At 38.6% G+C, this 20,115-nt stretch overlaps 1 protein-coding gene across 1 annotated transcript in view; it reads right to left on the bottom strand.

The window, feature by feature from the left end:
* Positions 1-20,115, bottom strand: part of GRIA3 (glutamate ionotropic receptor AMPA type subunit 3) — a 287,469-nt gene that overhangs the window by 136,464 nt on the left and 130,890 nt on the right. The window contains exon 4 of the mRNA XM_082610164.1: positions 10,515-10,702. Within this exon, the coding sequence (XP_082466290.1) occupies positions 10,515-10,702 (188 nt within the window). The remainder of the gene's footprint in view (positions 1-10,514; positions 10,703-20,115) is intronic.

The following is a 20,115-nucleotide window of genomic DNA, read 5'->3' as shown; positions in this document are numbered from 1 at the left end:
ATTCTAATTCAGAATGGCCTCACATTCATATAGCCCTAGCTGGTGGAATTTTTTTTTTCACATCTTTATTGGAGTATAATTGCTTTACAGTGTTGTGTTAGTTTCTGCTGTATAACAAAGTGAATCGGCTATATGTATACATTTATCCCCATATCTCCTCCCTCTTGCATCTCCCTACCCCCTCCCTATGCCACCCCTCTAGGTGGTCGCAAACCACCGAGTTGATCTCCCTGTGCTATGCGGCTGCTTCCCACTAGCTATCTATTTTACATTCGGTAGAGTATATATGTCCATGCCACTCTCTCATTTCGTCCCTAGCTGGTGAGATTTTACTTTCCTCCAGTTTCCTCTCTCCTGTAATGAGTACTTTCTGATGCTGACTCTCTCCCTAGTCTAGTTAAGCTCATTTGCTCTGGTACTGTCCTTAGGCCTGCAGAATGGTTGGTCAGTGCTCTCTTTATGATAACTCTTTATACTTGAGGATAGTGATTAAACTGCCTCTTGGCTCTCTTTCGCCAGGCTAAACAACCCCAGCTCATTTAGCCTTTCCTCATAGGCCCTATTTTCTAATGCTTTTATCATTTTTTACTGAGCTTCTCAGGATCTTGTCCAATCGCTTTTCAATTGTCCTAAGATGTAACCTGGTGAACGGGCCTAATCTAGGGTTTGGTATTGGCTAAATATTTAATAAATGACTTAAAATTAAGGAAAATGGTTTAGTGCAGGCGTAAGAGCACTGGACTAGGAGTCAGAAGACTTGAGTTTCGTCTTTGCTCTGCCACTTACTAGGATTGGGCAGAGAGCCACATTTGGACAAATCATGTAAATGTCTCTAAGCATCAATTTATCATATGTAAATTTAGGATAAACACATCTGCCCTGCCTGCCTCCCATAGTGAGGCTCAAATGAAATAATCTATGTGAAAACCCTTTGTTTAGCATCAAAGCACAATGTAAACACTATGTGTCAGGAACTTTTCTGAATGCTTTGCATATATTAACTCATTGAGGTACAGTTATCATTTCCATTTTACAACCAGGAAATGGAGGCTCAGAGAGTTAAGTAACTGGCTCTAGGTCACACAGCTAGTAAGTGACAGAATCCATGCAGATAAATATTAAACATCCAACAGAGACATTCATTTTATGGGGCCAGACCTTCAAAAGCAGTCCACAGGTGGACACACCACTGGGATGGAGGATCTTTTCAGTCATGGGTAGATAACTCTATAAGAGGCAACTTTTTCAAAAGTGAATGTTTAGGTTGGTCATTGAAGTAGGGCAGCTGTCCACCAGTGGGGAGGGCCTCATGAATACAACACAGTAATAGGAATGCTGTATCAGGTCAGGTCAATGGCTCATTCTTCCCAGGACACCTAAATCATCCTATGGAAAGGGCTCTTAATTCTTGGATTCAAGATCTGCAGTTTCTAAATATTCTCTATGAGTTCTGACAACCCTTCATGGTTTCAAATGTCTCTAGCTCTGCCCTTTTGTGTGTTAATTCTTACAGCTATAAGTTTGGAATACTTTCCTCATAGATTAACTGTTAAGGAGAAATATTAAAGACAGAATAGCACCTAATTGAATCTTTTTTTTTTTCCTGCTGTGGTCTGAAGAGTTGAAAGAGATTTTAAAAAAAGCTTTGGAGCATGGACATATATACACTACCAAACGTAAGGTAGATAGCTAGTGGGAAGCAGCCGCATAGCACAGGGAGATCAGCGTGGTGCTTTGTGACCGCCTGGAAGGGTGGGATAGGGAGGGTGGGAGGGAGACGCAAAAGGGAGGGGATATGGGAACATATGTATATGTATAACTGATTTAATAAAATAAAAAAAAAACTAAAAAAAATAAAAAGCTTTGGAAAGAAACATTGGAATAATTTGATTTACCCCATAAGTGTTTGAACATTCATAGGGAAAATTAGAACTTAAATCATGAAATGGGGAGGTTATGCTATATAGTAATATATTGAAAACTGCTTATATTTGAAAAATTGTACCATATTGAGGTCTTTGCATTAACACCATTAGATATAGAATACAATATGAATTTACTTTATGCCAAAATCTCATCTATAGGGAATAGGGTTGTAGTGGTGTAATAGGTTCTTCTACCTCAAATAGTGGCATGAAGTATCATTTTATGGGAGACTATAGAATTTTCCTTCCATGAAAATAAACTCAAAGTTGAAAATACCTTTGGAGGATGGGAGATTTTTGGGGAGGACTTGATACTATTTGAGTTGTAAATGTTATCTTTCTAACTAGAATCTGTATAGTGAATCATGATGTTTGTCAAGAATGGTTGGGAACCAATAAGAAAAAGTGGGTATCTCTGTACCTTAGTAGTCAATTTATTTAAAAAAAGTTTACTCTAAAGAAATATTATGTTGAATTTGTTGCTTTTAATAATTCATTTAGTGAGAAATCTATTTTTATATAAAGAAATAAATTTTGGCAAACTCATGATATCAGAACAAGCTTGAGCACAGAGCTACCATCTTAAACCTTTGAGAAAATGTGTACTTTAATAATCACATCATGTGGCGGTAGGCACCATTTTGCCTCTTGATGGAAGCACAGCAAAATCACAGTAGAACTTACTGAAATGTGCTTGTTCAATAATCATCCATCTATCCATTCATCCACCCATCCATCTTTCCATCCAACACGGTGTGCCAGGTACTCTACTGAACACTGAATATACAATACTGAACAAGACAAACATGATTCCTACCTCACAGTACTTAATGGCCTAGTAGAAATTCCTTAAATGGTGAAGAAAGTAATCATGAGTAGATAGTTTTATGACAATTTTTTGGAAGAGGGGAAAGAATAAGTGAAAGTAACTCTCTAGCCTTACTTGAATGTTGTTAAAAGTTTTCTTTGAACAATGTTCCCTGAAAAATTGTATAGAAAGTATTATGAGAGATGCTGTGAATGTGCATACGGAAGAAAGGAAGATACTGAGACATTAAAAGAGAGGACAGGGAGTTAGCTTCAAGATGGCGGAAGAGTAAGACGTGGAGATCACCTTCCTCCCCACAGATACACCAGAAATACATCTACATGTGGAACAACTCCTATAGAACACCTACTGAACGCTGGCAGAAGACCTCAGACCTCCCAAAAGGCAAGAAACTCCCCATGTACCTGGGTAGGGCAAAAGAAAAAAGAATAAACAGAGACAAAAGGATAGGGACGGGACCTGCACCAGTGGGAGGGAGCCGTGAAGGAGGAAAGGTTTCCACACACTAGGAAGCCCCTTAGTGGGCGGAGACTGTGGGTGGCAGAGGGGGGAAGCTTCGGAGCCGCGGAGGAGAGCACAGCAACCGGGGTGCAGAGGGCAAAGCGAAGAGATTCCCGCACAGGGGATTGGTGCCGACCACCACTCACCAGTCCGAGAGGCTTGTCTGCTCACCCGCCGGGGCGGGCGGGGCTGAGAGCTGAGGCTCGGGCTTCGGTCGGAGCGCAGGGAGAGGACTGGGGTTGGCGGCGTGAACACAGCCTGAAGGGGTTAGTGCGCCACGGCTAGCCGGGAGGGAGTCCGGTAAAAAGTCTGGACCTGCCGAAGAGGCAAGAGACTTTTTCTTGCCTCTGTTTCCTGGTGCGCGAGGACAGGGGATTAAGAGCGCGGCTAACAGCGCGGACCCCAGAGACGGGAAGGAGACGCTAAGGCTGCTGCTGCTGCCGCCACCAAGAAGGCTGTGTGCAAGGCTAGGTCACTGTCCACACCTCTCCTCCTGGGAGCCTGTGCAGCCCACCACTGCCACGGTCACATGATCCAGGGACAACTTCCCCAGGAGAACGAACAGCGTGCCTCAGGGTGGTGCAAGGACACGCTGGCTTGTGTCGCCACAGGCTTGCCCTGCACTACTTACCCCTCCCTCCGCCTGGCCTGAGGGAGCCAGAGCCCCTAAAGCAGCTGCTCCTTTAACCCCGTCCTGTCTGAGAGAAGAACAAACACCCTCAGGCGACCCACACGCAGAGGCAGGGCCAAACCCAAAGCTGAATCCCAGGAGCAGTGCGAACAAAGAAGAGAAAGGGAAATCTCTCCCAGCAGCCTCAGGAGCAGCAGATTAAATCTCCACAATCAACTTGATGTACCCTGCATCTGTGGAATCCCTGGATAGACAACGAAGCATCCCAAATTGAGGAGGTGGACTTTGAGAGCAAAGATATATATGTATTTTTCTCTTTTTCTCTTTGTGAGGGTGTATGCCTCTGCTTCTGTGTGTGATTCTGTCTGTATAGCTTTGCCTTTACCATTTGTCCTAGGGTTCTCTCTGTCCTTTTTACTTCTTAGTATAACTTTCAGCGCTTGTTATCATTTGTGGATTACTCTACCCAGCAAGGACCTAATTCAGATTCAATGGAGAAATTAAAACCTTTACAGACAAGCAAAAGCTAAGAGAATTCAACACCACCAAACCAGCTCTACAACAAATGCTAAAGGAACTTCTCTAGGCAGGAAACACAAGAGAAGGAAAAGATCTACAATAAGAAACCCAAAACAATTAAGAAAATGGTCATAGGAACATACGTATCGATAATTACCTTAATGTAAATGGATTAAATTCTCACACAAAGGACATAGACTGGCTGAATGGATACAAAAACAAGACACGTATATATGCCGTCTACAAGAGACCCACTTCAGACCTAGGGACACATACAGACTGAAAGTGAGGGGGATGGAAAAAGATATTCCATGCAAATGGAAATCAGAAGAAAGCTGGAGTAGCAATTCTCATATCAGACAAAATAGACTTTAAAACAAAGATTATTACAAGAGACAAAGAAGGACATTATGTAATGATCAAGGGATTAATCCAAGAAAAAGATACAACTATTGTAAATGTTTATGTACCCAATATAGGAGCACCTCAATACATAAGGCAAATACTAACAGCCATAAAAGGGGAAATCGACAGTAACACAATGATAGTAGGGGACTTTAACACCCCACTTTCACCAATGGACAGATCATCCAAAATGAAAATAAATAAGGAAACACAAGCTTTAAATGATACATTAAACACGATGGACTTAATTGATATATATAGGACATTCCATCCAAAAACAACAGGATACACATTCTTCTTAAATGCTCATGGAACATTCTCCAGGATAGATCATATCTTGGGTCACAAATGAAGCCTTGGTAAATTTAAGAAAATTGAAATCATATCAAGTGTCTTTTCCGACCACAACGCTATGAGACTAGATATCAATTTCAGGAAAAAATCTGTAAAAAATACAAATACATGGAGGCTAAACAATACGCTACTTAATAACGAAGTGATCACTGAAGAAATCAAAGAGGAAATCAAAAAATACATAGAAAAAAATGACAATGAAAACACAATGATCCAAAACCTATGGGATGCAGCAAAAGCAGTTCTAAGAGGGAAGTTTATAGAAATACAGTCCTACCTCAAGAAACAAGAAACATCTCAAATAAACAACCTAAACTTACACCTAAAGCAATTAGAGAAAGAAGAACAAAACACCCCAAAGTTAGCAGAAGGAAAGAAATCATAAAGATCAGATCAGAAATAAATGAAAAAGAAATGAGGAAACAATAGCAAAGCTCAATAAAACTAAAAGCTGGTTCTTTGAGAAGATAAACAAAATTGATAAACCATTAGCCACACTCATCAAGACTAATAGGGGAACACTCAAATCAAGAATTAGAAATGAAAGAGGAGAAGTAATAACTGACAGTGCAGAAATACAAAGGATCGTGAGAGATTACTGCAAGCAACTCTATGCCAATAAAATGGACAACCTGGAAGAAATGGACAAATTCTTAGAAAAGCACAACCTTCTAAGACTGAACCAGGAAGAAATAGAAACTATAAACAGACCAGTCACAAGCACTGAAATTGAGACTGTGATTAAACATCTTCCAACAAACAAAAGCCCAGGACCAGATGGCTTCACAGGCGAATTCTACCAAACATTTAGAGAAGAGCTAACCCCTATCCTTCTCAAACTCATCCAAAATATAGCAGAGGGAGGAACACTCCCAAACTCATTCTATGAGGCCACCATCACCCTGATACCAAAACCAGATAAAGATGTCACAAAGGAAGAAAACTACAGGCCAAGATCTCTGATGAACATAGATGAAACATCCTCAACAAAATACTAGCAAGGAGAATCCAACAGCACATTAAAAGGATCATACAGCATAATCCAGTGTGGTTTATCCCAGGAATGCAAGGATTCTTCAATATACGCAAATCAATCAACGTGGTACACCATATGAACAAACTGAAGGAGAAAAACCATATGATCATCTCAATAGATGCAGAGAAAGCTTTCAAGAAAATTCAACACCCATTTATGATAAAAACCCTGCAGAAAGTAGGCATAGAGGGAACTTTCCTCAACATAATAAAGTCCACATATGACAAACCCACGGCCAACATCATCCTCAATGGTGAAAAACTGAAACCATTTCCACTAAGATCAGGAACAAGACAAGGTTGCCCACTCTCACCACTATGATTCAACATAGTTTTGGAAGTTTTAGCCACAGCAATCAGAGAAGAAAAAGAAATAAAAAGAATCCAAATTGGAAAAGAAGTAAAGCTCTCACTGTTTGCAGATGACATGATACTATACATAGAGAATCCTAAAGATGCTACCAGAAAACTACTAGAGCTAATCAATGAATTCGTTAAAGTAGCAGGATACAAAATTAATGCACAAAAATCTCTTTCATCCCTGTACACTAATGATGAAAAATCTGAAAGTGAAATTAAGAAAACACTCCCATTTACCATTGCAACAAAAAGAACAAAATATCTAGGAATAAACCTACCTAAGGAGACAGAAGACCTGTACACAGAAAATTATAAGACACTGGTGAAAGAAATTTAAGATGATACAAATAGATGGAGAGATATACCATGTTCTTGGATTGGAGGAATCAACATCATAAAAATGACTCTACTACCCAAAGCAATCTACAGATTCAATGCAATCCCTATCAAACTACCACTGGCATTTTTCACAGAACTAGAACATAAAATTTCACAGTTTGTATGGAAATACAAAAGACCCCGAATAGCCAAAGCAATCTTAAGAAAGAAAAACAGAGCTGGAGGAATCAGGCTCCCCGACTTCACTGAATACTACAAAGCTACAGTAATCAAGACAGTATGGTACTGGCACAAAAACAGAAATAGAGATCAATGGAACAGGATAGAAAGCCCAGAGATAAACCCATGCACATATGGTCACCTTATCTTTGATAAAGGAGGCAGGAATATACAGTGGACAAAAGACAGCCTCTTCAATAAGTGGTGCTGGGAAAACTGGACAGCTACATGTAAAAGAATGAAATTAGACACTCCCTAACACGGTACACAAACTCAAAATTGATTAAAGACCTAAATGTAAGGCCAGACACTATAAAACTCTTAGAAGAAAACATAGGCAGAACACCCTATGATATAAATCACAGCCAGATCCTTTTTGACTCACCTTCTATAGAAATGGAAATAAAAGCAAAAATGAACAAATAGGACCTAATGAAAATTAAAAGCTTTTGCACAGCAAAGGAAACCATAAACAAGATGAAAAGACAACCCTCAGAATGGCAGAAAATATTTTCAAGCAAAACAACTGACAAAGGATTAATCTCCAAAATATACAAGCAGCTCATGGAGCTCAATATTAAAAAAACAAACAACCCAATCCAAAAATGGGCAGAAGACCTCAACAGACATTTCTCCAAAGAAGATATACAGGTTGCCAACAAACACATGAAAGGACGCTCAACATCACTAATCATTAGGGAAATGCAAATCAAAACTACAATGAGGTATCACCTCACATCAGTCAGAATGGCCATCATCAAAATATCTACAAACAATAAATGCTGGAGAGGGTGTGGAGAGAAGGGAACTCTCTTGCACTGTTGGTGGGAGTGTAAACTGATACAGCCACTATGGAGAACAGCATGGAGGTTCCTTAGAAAACTAAAAATAGAACTACCATATGACCCAGCAATCCCATTACTGGGCATATACCCTGAGAAAACCATAATTCAAAAAGAGTCTTATACCAAAATATTCATTGCAGCTCTGTTTACAATAGCCAGGACATGGAAGCAACCTAAGTGTTCATCAACAGATGAATGGATAAAGAAGATGTGGGACATATATACAATGGAATATTATTCGGCCATAAAAAGAAAAGAAATTGAGTTATTTGTAGTGAGGTGGATGGACCTAGAGTCTGTCATACAGAGTGAAGTAAGTCGGAAAGAGAAAAACAAATACCATATGCCAACACATATATATGGAATCAAAAAAAAAAGGTCATGAAGAACATAGGGGCAAGGTTGGAATAAAGACACAGACCTACTAGAGAATAGACTTGAGGATATGGGGAGGGGGAAGGGTAAGCTGGGACAAAGCAAGAGAGTGGAAAGGACATATATATACTATCAAATGTAAAATAGTTAGCTAGTGGGAAGCAGCTGCATAGCACAGGGAGATCAGCTAGGTGGTTTGTGACCACCTAGAGGGGTGGGATAGGGAGGGTTGGAGGGAGGGACACAGAAGAGGGAAGAGATATGGGGACATATGTATATGTATAACTGATTCACTTTGTTATAAAGCAGAAACTAACACACCATTGTAAAGCAATTATACTCCAATAAAATGTTTTTTTTTTAAAAAAAGAGAGGACGGAGTTTTCGAATAATGTTAGTTTAGTTTTCCTGAAAATGTTTAGTAATAATAATTTTTTTCTATAGCATTTTACGCTTTGCAAAGCAATTATACCAATCATGTGAGGAAGAGCAAATTTTATTGCCCATTATGTAGATGACACAACTGAGGCATAGATATTTTAAGTGCCCAAGATCCCACAGCTATATCGAATTCACAGCTCTACCCACTGCTTTTTCTACTACGTTATGCTGAAAAATCCCAGACTCCAGTAAAAGGGTCCTCTAAAACCCCAAAGACTTATCAGAATGTACACTATTCAAGAAGCCTAAGTCACTAGCACCAAAGAAGGAAAACAAAGTATGACATGGAGGATGTTCCTCTGCTTTAGGCTATTAAGTAGGTCACCCACTAAGAGGCTATTTTGGTATGAAATTTTAGAGGGCATGTAGTACATACACCAACATCACTGACCTGATTCTTCACTTTCAAGATCTAAGAAAATCAAAGGCAGGGTTTTTTTTTCTTTTGGAAGGGAGGGGTGTATCATTTGGGGAGCTTAAGAGAATGTTAGTTGGGAAATTTGATTTAGCCAGGCTAGTGCTCTAGATTTTTTGTGAGGTTGGTTCACTAGAGATGGGGACAGCTTTGTATCTCTGTGATGCAGAGTCAGTGCTTCCTTCCTTCCTTCCTTCCTTCCTTCTTTCTTTCCTTCCTTCCTTCTTTCCTCCCTCCCTTCCTTCCTTCCCTCCCCCTTCCTTCCTTCCTTCCTTGTTCTTCTTCTCTCCCATCCCCTCCCTTCCCTTTTCTTACTGCTGGATTTTTTTTTTTGCATTCTCTTCTTATGGGAGCATATCTGACAAATTGTTAATATTTAATTTGCTATAAAACAGCTCTCCCAAGCAATGGCTGCTCACTATAATTTCAATCTCTGAAGCTGTTTTGGCCCCTAGGTACACTGGGATCGAATTAGAATGGAAATGTTTCCCTTACAGTTTTGTTTATGGCAGCATAGGCACTTTGTTATTAACTGGCGAACTGAGACTTCTAAGGAAAATAATAAACTTTCACCACATTTCTATTTGACTCTTTACTCCAAACAGGATATCCATCTGGCTTAGGGTAAAACAACTCTTCTAATATGTTTCAGTCTTAAATTTAAATATCCAAGATTAATAATGAATATATTTTGGTCCATTGAATTGTATTTTTCCCCAGTCTGATGCTTTTTCACTTTTTTCACATTTTAAAAACCATAAATTTTTTTTCTCATATGCCATCTTACTTTATAAAAATGATCTGCAATTATATATATACATATTCTCATTCATTCTCTCTTGCTCTCTGTTTCAAACCAGAGGGGTATTCTTCAATAATATCCACAAATTCAAACCTAGTGAATACTGCTCTGATACTTTGCAACTAGGCCCCTGAAACAAAACCCCTACCCTTCTGCCCTGCCTAATCCCTTGTCTGTTCCTTGCTGGGAGGAAGGTGTTGAAAGGAAGGAGATTACTTTGAAATAGTCAGCTATCTATGAAACAGAGGTGTGAAAGTGTGTGTTTATCTGATAAGTAGCATTAAGTTGCAGAGACTACCAGATTAATCATGGTATGCAATTTTCAACAGCTTAGATTTTCTTTTATTTCTCTCTCTCCTTTTCTGCAGCCACTGGGGAGGAAAAAAGGATTAGAGAGACTATCAAAACTGTTGGCAAGTTTAGTCTGTTGGCTACTTAATATTTATTAGCAGATATGGGAACTGCTTCAGGTTGATGATTTAACAGGTTGGCTGGGCGTGGAATAAATCTTAAACGTACCTGTTCCAAAATTGTGTTAATCCTTTCAACTTCGCAGTCAATCAAGTATCGCTTTTCCTGCCTCCTGTCCATTTCTTCAATGATGCGCCTGAATTCTTGGACGTCCTTTATGTTTCCCACAGACCTTGCTGTCACTTGCCAGTTGTTTTGCACTGCTGCTTCCATAATCGCTTGGAGGATGGAAAATCCTGAACGAAGGGAAAACAGCTACATTGATTATTTTTTCTTTTAAAAATGTTTCCATAGTTACTAAATGTTCTACTGAGTTTTTATGCGCAGTCTATTGGGTCCCCTTGGACCTTATCCACTGTGGACAGCAGGCTTACTCATAACCTCAGCCTTAACCTTCCAGACAGTTGGCATCTCTATCCTGATTGAAAGGAAAGACGATTCATCAACTTGTGGGCACCGGGCTAGGTGTTTATCAAGCCTGTACTTAAGCAATCACAACTGAATTATAGTACCTAATTGTTTTTATTGACGGGCATTATCAAAATATTTATGGAATGAATGCCAGTAGCTTCTTTCTTATTTCTGGCCACAATCTGTCCTATTGCGGTTGAAGCGCATTTCTTTCATCTTCCACAACAACAATCTTCAGAATTAGAAATAGCTTTAGTAGAGATAGAACCTGATTATAATATGACTTAACCTTACATGGATATGACTCTCCAACAAGGTAAATTATGTCTCCCAAGCAACATAACTCTCAGAAAAGCTGACAAAAACAGTCTATAACAAAGGTATCACACTGTTTCTTTGTTCACAGTATTATGAAAAAGTTCAATCATATTAAGTCTTCCTAAGTTCTTCCCCTTTCTCAATTCATTTGATTAGAGATTCTTGGTTCCTTTTTAGTTAATTTATATCAGACAGCTATTAATTACTAACACTCTGGATCTATGCTGCATAGGAAAGAGAAAAGATCTGATGCTTGAGTTTTGGGTAACCTTTTTGGAGTCAGGGTTTGAGAAGTTGGAAAGAACAGTATATCTGTATGAACCACAGAAGAGCACAAGGATTTCGTATGTACTGGTCTTTTAGGGTATTCATGTCTCTAATATTATATCATGTCTATATTTTTGCTTCTGGTATGAATTCATAATCCGAGTATAATTTCATCAGGTATAGACATCATTTTATTGGGATAAAAGCAGCTCCTTTTGCCCCATTAAATTTAAATTGTTTTCCATTTGTATTTAGGTAATGACTAATGGGAGTGGGTAATGTGGATGCTTTCCAAGACCAAAATGATCTGTGGCCTAATAATTTGCCTACTGGAGGAGTAGAGAATGGAGGATGATTGTGCTGCCCTCTGAACACTTTCCAGGTTCTGTGCCACCTCAGGCTCACCCTGTACTTTAAGCAGGTTATGGTTGGGAATCTTCTTCACTGCACCATAGAAAATGGTATTGACATTTGGAGAACACGCTTTGGGGAGATGGCAGCAGTGACTCAGCCAGTCATTATGACTCCTCTGTGTCCTGGGTGTATGCAGGAAGAAGATCACAAATGAGACCCAAGCACTTGGTAATTTCCAAATGAGCAATTTCAGCATAGGAGCTCAAAATTACAGATCACAGTAAATTACCATTGCTTTAAATGTTAATTCTTACTCTTTTTAAACCAACCACACATATTTATTTCTCAGATTTACATTTTTGTGTGGGTTTTCAAGGTGCTCTCTGCTTCAGTGGGAGTTGAGGGCACATGGTATGCCAAAGCATGAGATTAAGAAATAAACATAGGAAGGAAAAATTAAAGTATTTGAAAATCTTTCTTCAGAAATGTGCAATGAGGCCTCATTATTTTGAATCCCAGTAAATAAGAATTTATGAAAATTCAGCAAGGACTAGGTTGAATTTTACTTCTGTTTATGAAGAAAGCATTGGCTGAATAATACTGGTAATGAAATCACACACAGGGCATCTTTGCTATATTTAAACTAAACTTTAAAAAATACCCTTTAGGAGGACCTTCAAGATGGCGGAGGAGTAAGACTTGGAGATCACCTTCCTCCTCACACATACATCAAAAATACATCTACATGTGGAACAACTCCTACAGAAAATCTACAGAATGCTGGCAGAAGACCTCAGACTTCCCAAAAGCCATGTGGCTGACAGGGTCTTGATGCTCTGGCCAGGTGTCAGGCCTGAGCGTCTGAGTTGGGAGAGCTGATTTCAGGATATAGGAACACCACAGGCATCCTGGCCCCATGTAATATCAATTGGTGAGAGCCCTCCCAGAGATCTCTGTCTCAACACTAAGACCCAGATCCACTCAACGACCAGCAAGCTCCAGTGCTGGGCACCCTATGCCAAACAAGTAGCAAGACAGGAAAACAACCCCACCTTTTAGCAGAGAGGTTGCTTAAAATCATAATAAGTTCACAGACACCCCAAAACACACCACAGGAAACAGTCCTGCATACCAGAAAGACAAGATCCAGCCTCATCCACCAGAACACAGGCACCAGTCCCCTCTGCCAGGAAACCTATACAACCCACTAAACCAACCTTAGCCACTGGGGACAGACACCAAAAACAACGGGAACTAAGAACCTGCAGCCTGCAAAAAGGAAACCCCAAACACAGTAAGTTAAGCAAAATGAGAAGACAGAGAAATACACAGCAGATAAAGGAGCAAGGTAAAAACCCACCAGACCAAACAAATGAAGAGGAAATAGGCAGTCTACTTGTAAAAGAATTCAGAGTAACGATAGTAAAAATGATCCAAAATCTTGGAAATAGGATGGAGAAAATGCAAGAAATGTTTAACAAGGACCTAGAAGAACTAAAGTGCAAACAAACAATGATGAACAACACAATACATGGAATTAAAAATATTCTAGAAGGAATCAATAGAAGAATAACAGAGGCAGAAGAATGGATAAGTGGCCTGGAATGTAAGATAGTGGAAATAACTGCTGCAGAGCAGAATAAAGAAAAAAAAATGAAAAGAATTGAGGACAGTCTCAGAGACCTCTGGAACAACATTAAACGCACAAACATTCAAATTAAAGGGGTCCCAGAAGAAGAAGAGAAAAAGAAAGGGTCTGAGAAAATATTTGAAGAGATTATAGTTGAAAACTTCCCTAATGTGGGAAAGGAAATAGTCAATCAAGTCCAGGAAGCACAGAGAGTCCCATACAGGATAAATCGAAGGAGAAACATGCCAAGACACATATTAATCAAACTATCAAAAATTAAATACAAAGAAAAAATATTAAAAGCAGCAAGGGAAAAACAACAAATAACACACAAGGGAATCCCCATAAGGTTAACAGCTGATCTTTCAGCAGAAACTTTGCAAGCCAGAAGGGAGTGGCAGGACATATTTAAAGAGATGAAAGGGAAAAACCTACAACCAAGATTACTCTACCCAGCAAGGATCTCATTCAGATTCAATGGAGAAATTAAAAACTTTACAGACAAGCAAAAGCTGAGAGAATTCAGCAACACCAAACGAGCTTTACAACAAATGCTAAAGGGACTTCTCTAGGCAGGAAACACAAGAGAAGGAAAAGACCTACGATAAGAAACCCAAAACAATTAAGAAAACGGTCATAGGAACATACGTTATCGATAATTACCTTAAATGTAAATGGATTAAATGCTCCAATCAAAAGACAGAGACTGGCTGAATGGATACAAAAAGAAGACCCATATACATCCTGTATACAAGAGAACCACTTTCAGACCTAGGGACACATACAGACTGAAAGTGAGGGGGATGGAAAAAGATATTCCATGCAAATGGACATCAAAAGAAAACTGGAGTAGCAATTCTCATATCAGACAAAATAGACTTTAAAATAAAGACTAGTACAAGAGACAAAGAAGGACATACATAATGATCAAGGGATCAATCCAAGAAGAAGATATAACAACTGTACATATTTATGCACCCAATATAGGAGCACCTCAATACATAAGGCAAATGCTAACGGCCATATGAGGGGAAATTGACAGTAACAGAATAATAGTAGGACATTTTAACACCACACTTTCACCAATAGACAGATCAACCAAAATGAAAATAAATAAGGAAACACGAGCTTTAAATGATACATTAAAAAATGATGGCCTTAATTGATATTTATAGGAAATTCCATCCAAAAACAGAACACACTTTCTTCTCATGTGCTCATGGAATATTCTCCAGGATAGATCATATCTTGGGTCACAAATGAAGCCTTGGTAAATTTAAGAAAATTGAAATCGTATCAAGTATCTTTTCCGACCACAACGCTATGAGACTAGATATCAATTACAGGAAAAAAAACTGTAAAAGATACAAACACATGGAGGCTAAACAATACACTACTAAATAACCAAGAGATCACTGAAGAAATCAAAGAGAAAATGAAAAAATACCTCAAAACAAATGACAATGAAAACATGACAGCCCAAAACCTATGGGACAGAGCAAAAGCAGTTCTAAGACGGAAGTTTATAGCAACACAATCCTACCTCAAGAAACAAGAAACATCTCAAATAAACAACTAACCTTACACCTAAAGCAATTCGAGATAGAAGAACGAAAAAACCCCAAAAGTTAGCAGAAGGAAAGAAATCATAAAGATCAGATCAGAAATAAATGAAAAAGAAATGAAGGAAACAATAGCAAAGATCAATAAAACTAAAAGCTGGTTCTTTGAGAAGATAAACAAAATTGATAAACCATTAGCCAGACTCTTCAAGAAAAAAAGGGAGAAGACTCAAATCGAAAGAATTAGACATGAAAAAGGAGAAGTAACAACTGACAGTGCAGAAATACAAAGGATCATGAGAGATTACTACAAGCAACTATATGCCAATAAAATGGACAACCTGGAAGAAATGGACAAATTCTTAGAAAAGCACAACCTTCTAAGACTGAACCAGGAAGAAATAGAAACTATAAACAGACCAATCACAAGCACTGAAATTGAGACTGTGATTAAACATCTTCCAACAAACAAAAGCCCAGGACCAGATGGCTTCACAGGCGAATTCTACCAAACATTTAGAGAAGAGCTAACCCCTATCCTTCTCAAACTCTTCCAAAATATAGTAGAGGGAGGAACACTCCCAAACTCATTCTATGAGGCCACCATCACCCTGATACCAAAACCAGACAAAGATGTCACAAAGAAAGAAAACTACAGGCCAAGATCTCTGATGAACATTGATGCAAAAATCCTCAGCAAAATACTAGCAAAGAGAATCCAACAGCACATTAAAAGGATCATAAAACATGATCAAGTGAGGTTTCTCCCAGGAATTCAAGGATTCTTCAATATATGCAAATCAATCAATGTGATAAACCAAATTAACAAACCGAAGGGTAGAAACCATATGATTATCTCAATAGATGCAGAAAAACCTTTCGACAAACTTCAACACCCATTTATGATAAAAAACCTCCAGAATGTAAGCATAGAGGGAAATTACCTCAACATAATAATGGCCATATATGATAAACCCACAGGTGACATCGTTCTCAATGGTGAAAAACTGAAATCATTTCCTCTAAGATCAGGAAGAAGACAAGGTTGCTCATTCTCACCACTATTATTCAACATAGTTTTGGAAGTTTTAGCCACGGCAATCAGAGAAGACAAAGAAATAAAAGGAATCCAAATCGGAAAAGAAGTAAAGCTTTCACTGTTTGCAGAAGACATGATACTATACATAGAGAATCCTAAAGATGCTACCAGAAAACTACTAGAGCTAATCAATGAATTCGGTAAAGTAGCAGGATACAAAATTAATGCACAAAAATCTCTTTCATTCCCGTACACTAATGATGAAAAATCTGAAAGTGAAATTAAGAAAACACTCCCATTTACCATTGCAACAAAAAGAATAAGATATCTAGGAGTAAACCTACCTAAGGAGACAAAAGACCTGCATGCAGAAAACTGTAAGACACTGATGAAAGAAATTAAAGATGACACAAACAGATGGAGAGATATACCATGTTCTTGGATTGGAAGAATCAACATTGTGAAAATGACTATACTCCCCAAAGCAATCTACAGATTCAGTTCAATCCCTATCAAACTACCAATGGCATTTTTTACAGAACTAGAACAAAAAATTTCACCATTTGTATGGAAATACAAAAGACCCCGAATTGCCAAAGCAATCCTGAGAAAGAAAAATGGAGCTGGAGGAATCAGGCTCCCTGACTTCAGACTATACTACAAAGCTACAGTAATCAAGACAGTATGGTACTGGCACCAAAACAGAAATATAGAGCAATGGAACAAGATCGAAAGTCCAGAGATAAACCCACACACATATGGTCACCTTATCCTTGATAAAGGAGGCAAGATTACACAATGGAGAAAAGACAGTCTCTTCAATAAGTGGTGCTGGGAAAACTGGACAGCTACATGTAAAAGAATGAAATTAGAACCCTCCCTAATACCATACACAAAAATAAACTCAGAATGGATTAAAGACCTAAATGTAAGGCCAGACACTATAAAACTCTTAGAGGAAAACATAGGCAGAACACACTATGATATAAGTCACAGCCAGATCCTTTTTGACCCACCTCCTAGAGAAATGGAAATAAAACCAAAAATGAACACATGAGACCTAATGAAACTTAAAAGCTTTTGCACAGCAAAGGAAACCATAAACAAGATGAAAAGACAACCCTCAGAATGGGAGAGAATATTTCCATACAAAACAACTGACAAAGGATTAATCTCCAAAATATACAAGCAGCTCATGGAGCTCAAAATCAAAAAAACAAACAACCCAATCCAAAAATGGGCAGAAGACCTCAATAGACATTTCTCCAAAGAAGATATACAGGTTGCCAACAAACACATGAAAGGGTGCTCAATGTCACTAATCATTAGAGAAGTGCAAATCAAAACTACAATGAGGTGTCACCTCACATCAGTCAGAATGGCCATCATCAAAATATCTACAAACAATAAATGCTGGAGAGGGTGTGGAGAGAAGGGAACCCTTTTGCACTGTTGGTGGGAATGTAAATTGATACAGCCACTATGGAGAACTGTAAGGAGTTTCCTTAGAAAACTAAAAATAGAGCTGCCATGTGACCCAGCAATCCCACCTCTGGGCATATACCCTGAGAAAACCATAGTTCAAAAAGAGTCATGTACCACAATGTTCATTTAAGCTCTATTTACAGTAGCCAGGGCATGGAAGCAACCTAAGTGTCCATCAACAGATGAATGGATAAAGAAGATGTGGCACATATATACAATGGAATATTACTCAGCCATAAAAAGAAACGAAATTGAGTTATTTGTAGTGAGGTGGATGGCCCTAGAGACTGTCATACAGAGTGAAGTAAGTCAGAAAGAGAAAAGCAAATACTGTATGCTAACACATATATATGGAATCAAGAAAAAAATAAAAACGTTCTGAAGAACCTAGGGACAGGACAGGAATAAAGACTCAGACATAGAGAATGGACTTGAGGACACGGGGAGGGGTAAGTGTAAGCTGTGACAGAGTGAGAGAGTGGCGTGGACATATATACACTACCAAACGTAAAATAGATAGCTAGTGGGAAGCAACCGCGTAGCACAGGGAGATCAGCTCAGGGCTTTGTGACCTCCTAGAGGGGTGGGATAGGGAGGATGGGAAGGAGATGCAAGAGGGAGGGGATATGGGGATATATGTATACGTATAGCTGATTCACTTTGTTATACAGCAGCAACTAACACAACAATGTAAAGCAATTTTACTCCAATAAAGTTGTTAAATAAAAAAAACTTCCTTCAGCAAAATACAAGTTTTTGTCTGTGGAGTCAAAACCTACGTTCTTGTAATCTCTGCTTGTTAGTCCTAGTCTACCATTTTGGAACCAAAGAGACAAATTTAACCCCTTTTCCATGTGACAGTCCTTCACATTTTTAAAAACAGCATATGCCTATCTCCCATTATCTTTCTTTTCTTCAGGCTAAAAATGTCCCAGTCCTTCAACAATCAGTTCATGACATGATAATAGGTTCCCTCACTGTTGTCTCTCTCCTATGGACATCTGTCAATATTTTATTGATCCTGATAATTCACATGTGATTTAACCAATGTTGATTATTGCTTGCTTTGGATATGGGCTGTTATTTTAGCAGCCTAGGATTGCTAATACTTCTAAATAGCCACATTATATTGTTAATTAATTTCAAGCTTGGATTCAACTAAAGCATGTTAATTCTCTTCATAAAACCTTTGCTCTATAACAACTCACCATCCATGTATCAAGACTCATTCCATTCCAACCTGCTTTTATCTCCCTTGTTTTTAAAATCCTTCACCCCAGCCCCGTCTCCATTTCTCCCCTATTTTCACATTTGCTCAAATCTGGAAGACGGTCTTGCCCACTTATGCACTGCTCTGATTGTTACCTACTCAAGGCAATTGCACCTGTCTGTCCCTTTTTCTGGCATCTCCTACTACCTATAGACCTTTGTGGATGCCTCTTCTTCCATGAAGCTTCCATTACTGACTAGTCATAAATTCTCCAGAGATGAGTAAGGTCAAGGTAAATCAGTTACAAGCAGTGGAGAAACCAGTTTGAAGAACTGTACAACAGACATTTAAAAATTCAAAATAGAACTGGGTAAATAAATTATAGCATATATACATGGAATACTATGCTACAGTTAAAAAGATAGCTCAACTCTATATAACAAAAGAAAACATTTCTTCAATATACTGTTACATAGAAAAAAGCTGCAAAATAGCATTTATAGCGTAGTTCCATTTTTGTGAAAAAAAATACACACTTGTATGTGTATAGAAAAAAGTTTGAAGGAATTGGCAGTAGTTACCTTGGAGGTGTAGAATTACCAAGAACTTCTACTTGCACTGTCATTTATTTATGTAATGTTTGATTTTTTTTCATTTTTTACAAGAAGCAGGTATTATTTTCTGTAAGTACAAAAGCAGTAAAGATTAAAAAATACAACTCATGCTGTCCTCTCAGCGTGTAAGCTCCTGGAAGACATGGATGACAAATGAGTGTTGCCTCTTTATGCTTCCTGCTGCCACAAATGCGAGGCCTCTTAATAAACACTGATTTTATAGATCTTTTTATACTTTTGTTCTTTGAACCATGTAGATGTATTACCTATTCAAAAATTAAATAGAAAAAGCATACTGATTTCTTAATGAGCTTGGGTCTGGGGCCTTCTGGGCTATGAGCCTTGCTCACATTTCTGAGCAAGTCAGAACTGTAGCTTAACACTGCAGTATCTTCTTACCATGAAGAGTTTCTCTGTGTCTGCTAGGGCATGTGGCTGTGTACTCAAGAACCCTGGGGAGAAATGGTCACCTCAGTTCAGTACATGTCAATGAGCAATCCACAAAGAAAAGTGCTTTCATTTGTTTTCATACCTAATTTATTATAGTTTGACTGTTTCCTGTTAACAGCTGACCAAAGAGAGTAATATGAGTTGAGGGAGGAAAAAATAGAAAAAAGAAAAGTTTGACTCTGGAGGCAGAGCAGAAGCAGGCATTGGTGCCTGTACAAGGTGAGGTGTGTAACAAAGCCTTGGCTTTGTAAAAAATAAGCCTGCTGCTTTAGCAGCTTCAGAATTGTCCTTTGCTCTCTGTGAGCTTTA

The sequence above is a fragment of the Mesoplodon mirus genome, assembly GCF_964341445.2.
Source record: "Mesoplodon mirus genome assembly, chromosome: X".
In the NCBI taxonomy this organism is placed as follows: Eukaryota; Metazoa; Chordata; class Mammalia; order Artiodactyla; family Ziphiidae; genus Mesoplodon; species Mesoplodon mirus.
The sequence above is the reverse complement of the archived record's forward strand: the minus strand, read 5'-3'. Positions and strand labels throughout refer to the sequence as shown.